At 46.1% G+C, this 7,244-nt stretch overlaps 1 protein-coding gene across 2 annotated transcripts in view; it reads right to left on the reverse strand.

Moving 5' to 3' along the window:
• LOC119015108 (kalirin-like) overlaps window positions 1-6,145 on the reverse strand; it is a 30,577-nt gene extending 24,432 nt beyond the window's left edge. Inside the window, exons 1-4 of one of the 2 annotated variants that reach the window (XM_037090773.1) lie at window positions 5,644-5,698; window positions 840-914; window positions 638-752; window positions 178-370 (exon numbers count right to left, since the gene is read on the reverse strand). In XM_037090773.1, coding sequence (XP_036946668.1) covers window positions 178-370; window positions 638-752; window positions 840-914; window positions 5,644-5,698 — 438 coding nt within the window. Of the gene's footprint in view, window positions 1-177; window positions 371-637; window positions 753-839; window positions 915-5,643 lie in introns of both variants that reach the window. The other variant, XM_037090774.1, reaches the window with a different exon arrangement.
• Window positions 6,146-7,244: the final 1,099 nt, after the last annotated feature.

Raw genomic sequence — 7,244 nt, forward strand, 5'->3', positions numbered from 1 at the left:
CACTTTCAAAATCGAGCAGATTGATTAATTTATTTACAGACCAACTTTTCACCTGGTGACTGTGGAAAGAACAAACTGCATCAGCAGGAAGAACCCTCCAACAGAACCAGACAGAAGTTCCTCAGTTAGCACAAGTTAGCGACAGTAGAGTTGTTGATCAGTACACTGCAGCAGTACCTCGAAGCTGAGCTTGGCGCTGCCCAGGTTGGTCTTGTGTTTCTGCCAGAAGGTGTCGGGTTTGATGAGCAGCGCCGTGTGGATGTTGGAGGAAAACGACTCCTGCAGCGTTCGTAACACCGGCTTCACACTGTCCCACTTACTGCCGCGCATGTCCACCACCACCGTGAAGCCACGAGCACGCACGTCCTCGCTGACAGACACACAGACAGACACACAGACAGACACACAGACAGACACACAGACAGACAGGTACAGACAGACACACAGACAGACAGACAGGTACAGACAGTTAATGCAGCCTGGTCTTGTTTACTTCTACACCTGTCTGCTACAGTGTGAGGACAAACACTTTACTGAGACAGAGAGAGAGACAGGTGGACAGTCTTTATGTCCTCCACTCACACATGGGCTGTGTGCCACTACTGTGAGACACACAGACAGACAGGTGGTGTCTTACCTGGGTATGGTCGACAGGTAGGTGACCAATCTGCTGAGGTCTTCCTGCTTTATTCGATCATGATTGGTCCTGGCAGGGAAGGTCAGGATTGGTCCACCACGTTTGTCCCGTCCACCTGGAAACCACAGACAGTTAAACAGGGTCCCATCAGGGCGAACTGGACCGTACTGGTCTCCAGAACTGGACCGTACTGGTTTGTTACCTGATACGAAGGCCACTTTCTCTCTGAGCACTGTGAGGACGTCGACCGCCCGGACACACTCTGCTTTACCAGAACCTGAGAGACGCACACAGACGGAGGTTTTAATACTGGAGACATTTTTATCATAAACAAATCTGAACAGTTTTAATCATCCGTCATTTGTTACTGTCGTCAAAAAGCAAAAGCAAAACAAGATGGAAACTTTCCTCATTTCCAGCTTCACATTTGTGATCATTTGCTGTTTTGAACGTGTTTTGTTGGATTTTGTTGCTGAGGACGCAGCTAACAGGACTCCCTCCACGGTGAAACTACACTAACTACTACAACAGAATGAATACTTCTACTGCAACACAACTCAACTAGAGGTAGAAGTACTGCAGTAGCCAGTAGCAGCAACAGTTTGCAGTAGTAATACATCAGTTAGCAGCAGGACTACAGCAGTAATGACGCTCAGCTTTAGGAAAGTGTCGATCGATCGATCATGAAATCAGTCTTCAGTTGCGTCACTATCCTCAAAGAAAGAAGTCTTTAATATATTTATATGCATACATCGTTTGTGGTCCTTATATTCAGGGACTTCACTTCCTGTCTTTGCTCGTTAGTGCCCCCAAGTGTCGGCCTGAGAAACACTGCACAGCTCTGCTGGAGGTCCATCAACAGGCCGAACCAGCAGCACCACCGTCCCTCCTGGCTGACCGCCGAACTCAGACCATGATCCTCTCTGTTTCCCTCCTGGTGTTAATATCACTCAGCACTTCTGGGTAAAGACATTATTCACAACAAACAGCATCAAAACTGTTTCCACCCATCCACCAAAATGAGCCAATCAGGTGTCAGAGAGGAGCTGACAGACATTTCAATTAAAAAGCTGACTCCTGCAGTGTGTGTGTGTGTGTGTGTGTGTGTGTGTGTGTGTGTGTTGCTGGCCTCCTGTGTGCGTCAGATCATCCTGCACAGCGGGAGGAAGCTAATCCAACACACACACACACACACACACACACTGAGGGCATTAAACCTCTCACATTAGCAGCTCGAGCAGCGAGAACCCTCAGAGAGAGAAGCTAAAAACAGGAGAACGCTCACATTCATCCTCCTCCTCCTCACGCCGCCCGGTTCTCCTTCGTTACCGCCCTTGAATCCTTCGGTTCCACCGGATCGAGCCGACTCCTGGAAGCCCAGAGTGACGGTTCAGACCCAGACTGACTGACTGTTAAGTCTGGACTAACTGTCTGGCCTCAGACCGCCGGTGGATTATCAGAGCATGCTGGTTTATACCCTATTTTAAAATCTATGTCACAGCAGCGACAACACAAACGTACACATGCTCAGGTCAAGTAAAGCCCAGAGACTCTCCAGAAAAACCTCACGGGCGGCACGACCTTCATCTAAATATGGGATGAGGATAAAATCTAGCAGGAGAAAAACCTTCCCAGGTCATTTCTCCTATAACGAGACATCTCAGCTTTCAGCTTCACTGAACGTAACTGAAGCAACCAGTCGATTACTCAGTTACAGAAGTGACTCAGATATTACTCAGATCACCTTCTTTCCCCTGCAGTCTGTTATCTGACATTTTCCAGACACCTGATCAACAGTTATGATGAAGTAGTCGGCAAAATAGGATCAATATGGACCCAAGACAGGACAGATGCTACCAAACCAAACCAGACTCTGAGCTCAGGACGAGAAATAAATCAAACTAAATTCTAATAAAAATTCATCTTGATGTTTCGTTGCACTAGAAAGATTTCAAAGCGACGTCTTCAAGTTGCTTCTTTTGTCCAACCGACAGTCAAAAACTCAAAGAAAAGCAAAAACTCCACTTGTAACCAGCTGCAAGTCCAACAGGGATGATCATGAAATAATCGTGCGGCTCTTCTAGAGGATCAGATTCTGACAGTGCAACGAGTCGTTTCATGGGGTTGTTTGGTAGAATCCCCGGTGACTCCCAGTGTTTCTTCCTCCAGGTCCAGTTCTACACCTGACTGGTCGTAAATACATACAACTCTCCCAGTTTAATCCAAATCTCTGGATGCTCCAAGATCCCGATATTGATTTGAGATGACAGAGAGTCTGGTGGATCAGATGCTGCAGATTGTTTCCTCAGATCAGCTGTGATGTGTTCTGTCCTGCAGACTGTGATCTCAGCAGACGAGCTGGTGGAGATGTCTGATGTTTCTGAGGTTGTTTCTCTGTTTTAAATCACGTCTCAGCTGCTTCAGTTGTTCAGCAGAACGCTGCAGCTCTGTTTGACTGTGAAGCTCCAGAACTGTTCTGTGGGCTACGACTGAGTTGAACTTTGAGGTCGAACTGTTCCTAGAATGTCTGACAGACTTGGTTGTGGTTCAGGAAAGTGGGCGGTCTTGGTTAAAGATTCACCTGAAGCACGAACAGGAAGTGATGAAACAACAACCTGAACGCCGGCGCTGCTGTCACAGTCCTGCTCTTCACTCGTACATCACGCAGCCTCCTCCCTCCAGCACGGCTGCTAACACAACTCTGGAGTGGATAAATGTAATTTGCGGGAGGCAGAGCTGCTGCAGAGAGCTTTTCCTTCTGTGTGGATCATTAATAACTATATGAGAGCGGGCTGGTCCTCATCACTGCTGATAGCTGAAGCGTCGTCCTGTCGTCCTGCGTATCAGCTGACTGAGTGATGCTGTGTGAGTCTGCTGGAGTGGGCAGACCTGGTGTTGATATCTCAGGTCTGAGAGCAGAAGCTAACAGCCTGCAGCCGCTGATGAGTCGGTGGTGGGAGTTTGTGTTCTGTAAACATGACACTGTGTCTGAATCCAGCATGTTCAACTCCACCGCTCGCTCCAGAACCCTCAGCGAGCAATCTGATTGATCCTGGATCAGCTGTCTGACAGGCTGACTGATCCCCGGCTGGCTGTCAATCAGTGTGACTACAGACCAGCACTGGGAGTTGGAGAAGGGATTTCCACTCCGATAAGGCCTTCTCACACCACTGACACACACACACACACACACACACACACACACACACACACACACACACACACACACTTTGAGTCAGTGTAAAGCCTAAAATAGCTGCAGCAGGGAGCAGATGAAAGGCCTTCAGAGGAACTCACTGTCAGTCTGTCAGGACACATCACACACATTATGCAACAACAACTAATGAATATATTTCAGCACATCGTCCTCTGAGTCTCCGGCGTGTCACCCTGGTGGACACGGAGACATCAGGGCCCGCAGACAAGACTGATGACGACTCAGAGGCTGATGTGTGTTTCACTTTTACTCTGTCTTGAATTTCTTTCCAAAAACCAGAAATGTCTACAACGTACACAACCAGACATACAGTGACAGAACACTTTGGATCATAAATGAAGTGGGTTTACATCAGAAACGCCACAGAAACATGAAGAGAACCAAAGTGTGCATTTAAATAAACACTTCTGATTTGTGTTGACTTAAAATCAGCGCCTGGACGTCACTAGTTCTCCAGAACTCCACTGGATCAAGAGCGAGACGTCATCGAAGCTGGAAGAACAAGCGACCAGTTAAAGGATGCTTCACAATAAAAGTCCACCGGCTTATTTACAGTAAAACACGTCCCAGCCCTTCAAAATAAACCAACCAGCTGCTACATCAGTGTCTCTCTGACTAAATCATTGTTCAACAACCGGAACAGTAACAAGTTTCTGCTCTTTCTGGTTCCGCTTCTTGTTGAAGATGTTCTGCTGACAGCAGTAATGACGTTCCTTCAGTACGCTGCAGCACACGTCTCAAAGATGCATTTCTGTTGTTCCAGATTTGAGTTTTTAGATCGCAGCACAACAACCACTCGGCTGGTCTGAGGAAAAGATCGCGCTGAATAAAACTACGTTCACTCACGTCACTCATGTACAGGAAGTTACATTGTTGGTGTGAAAATGACTGTTGATCAGAAGCAGAGCAACAGACCCTGATATCAGAGGGACCGTCTGCTGTCGGACCGACCCGACCCGAGTGATGCCAGGTCAGACTGTTCTGCCTCTCTACAGCTGGAGCACATTGGATCCGACGAGGTCATTTACATCCTGGTTCACACAGAGCCTCGTGTTGACGCCGCTGATTTATGAAGAATATTGTAAATATTTTACAAGAATGTCAAGTTTCAGCTTCTGGGGGATCAATATCAGCACTGCGGGGCCAGTTTACTGACCCGGGCCCAGCCCCCAGGACCAGTACCAGCCAGTGTGTACCAGTGTGTGTTGTGCATGTGGTGCTCGGTCGTCAGCTCTTTCACAATAAAACACTAGTCAATCAAGAAATCGAGTTATTTTCGGGTGTTATTTGCACCAGGAACCGGTCCTGTTGCTATGGTTACCTGCAGGTGAACACACCTTGGGTCCCAAATTATGGGTGAAGTGATGATGAGGTTTCCCCGCACAGCTGCCAGCCAATCAGAACGCAGCATACTTTGCAGTGGTGGTATCAATACTGTTAATAATACTACAGTGCTGGAATGAATGGAACATGGACGCGTCATGTGACCACACACACACACACACACACACACACACACACACACACATTTAATAGCCTAGCAGGCCTTCCCACAATCCTCCTCGATAGGAACCCTCTACCCCCAACACACACACACTCACACACACACACACCTCAGTGCCATTGGACAGAGGGATGCTGACACACACACACACACACACACACACACACACACGCACTGTGAGTCAATGGGCGGATGTGGAGGCATCATGGCGACAGCAGCTCCCACTACACACACACACACACACACACACGAGCGCGCACACACACGCACGTTCACACACCCTACCTGCCGTCGCCAGGCCGTCCGGGCCCGCTTCTCCTCCTCCATCCACCGGATTCATCCTCCCTCCTCCTCCTCCTCCTCCTCCTCCTCCTCCTCGCGCTCTCTCCTCCGTTATGTACCGACGCTCGCTCCGCTCCTCGCGCCTCCTCCCTGCCTACCCGTCCATCCCTGCGGCTTTACATCAGATCGGGTCGGTCCAGGCTGCCGGCTCGCACCGTTGGACGGACGGATGAGCTCCTCCAGTCGGTCAGTGCTGCATCCTCCTCGGCTGAGCCTCGACAGTCCTCCTCCTCTCCTCCTCTCCTCCTCCTCCTCCTCCTCCTCCGCTGCTGCTGCTGTTCTTACGTTACCGTGATCCCGCGCGGCATCGCATCACATCACGTCACCGTTACTGATACCGCTCCCGTTACCGGCCGCAGTTACCGTTACCGTGCGGCTCCCAGCAGCAGCAGCAGCAGCAGCAGCAGCCCGGGTCTGTCGCTCCTCCTGCCGGGCCGGGCAGCGGACGATCGGGGGCTCGGTGTGATCCAGCACGCAGGCGCACCGGAGACAGAGAGGGGCTGTGCACGAGGGCTGCAGCAGCTGCTGCACCGACACACACACACACACACACACACACACACACACACACACACACACACACACACACACACACACACACACACTCACTCACCGTTACTATTAACGGTGGTACTTTCAGTAGCGTTACTATGAACTGGTCCCGTTACCACCTGAGTTATAATAATATCGTTATGTTTTTTAGAAAATGTTATGATGTTAAATTATATTATAAATATATTATTTATCTTAATTTATCACACATAGATTTTTTATTTTGTTTTAAAACCGGAAACAAAGACGGTAACCAATAAAAACACAGATAATGATCACAGATTAATCAAAACGAAATCTTTAGTAATCAGAAAATGTCATCATAAAGTGAATTAAAATACATCGAATAAAAAATAATGAAATAAAATATATTTTTTAATTGTTATATAATGTTTTATATTTTATATATATATATATGTATTTTACTTTTATTTCCGGAAACACTGACAGAATAAGGATGGTGACCAATAAAAATGATGTTTATAATAATTCATATATGAAAAAAATGTTACACTGTAGTGAGTTGTATCATATAATAAATATATTACATATTTTACTTTATTTCACCTGTATTTTTAATACTGGAAAAAAGACTAATTAAATAGTGATAATAAATAAAATTAATGAAAAAGACATCAACAATAAGAAAAGTATAAACTGTCAAAGAATAAAGTGCTCACACTGTGTGATAATTTAAAAAAACTTTATTTATACAGCACATTTCATTCACAGACAGTCCTACACAAAACAATGAATGAATTCATATATATAAGTTACCAGCTGAGAGCAGCAGTTATTATATTTTATTCTATTAACGACAGTAACCAGTAATTAATTAATATAATCAACAACATCAGCAATAAGAAGAAAAAATGTATATATATATATATATATATATATATATATATATATATATATATATATATATATATATTTATATATATATTTATATATATATATATATATATATATATATATATATATATATATAT

Source organism: Acanthopagrus latus, chromosome 24 (assembly GCF_904848185.1).
Source record: "Acanthopagrus latus isolate v.2019 chromosome 24, fAcaLat1.1, whole genome shotgun sequence".
NCBI classification, from domain to species: domain Eukaryota; kingdom Metazoa; phylum Chordata; class Actinopteri; order Spariformes; family Sparidae; genus Acanthopagrus; species Acanthopagrus latus.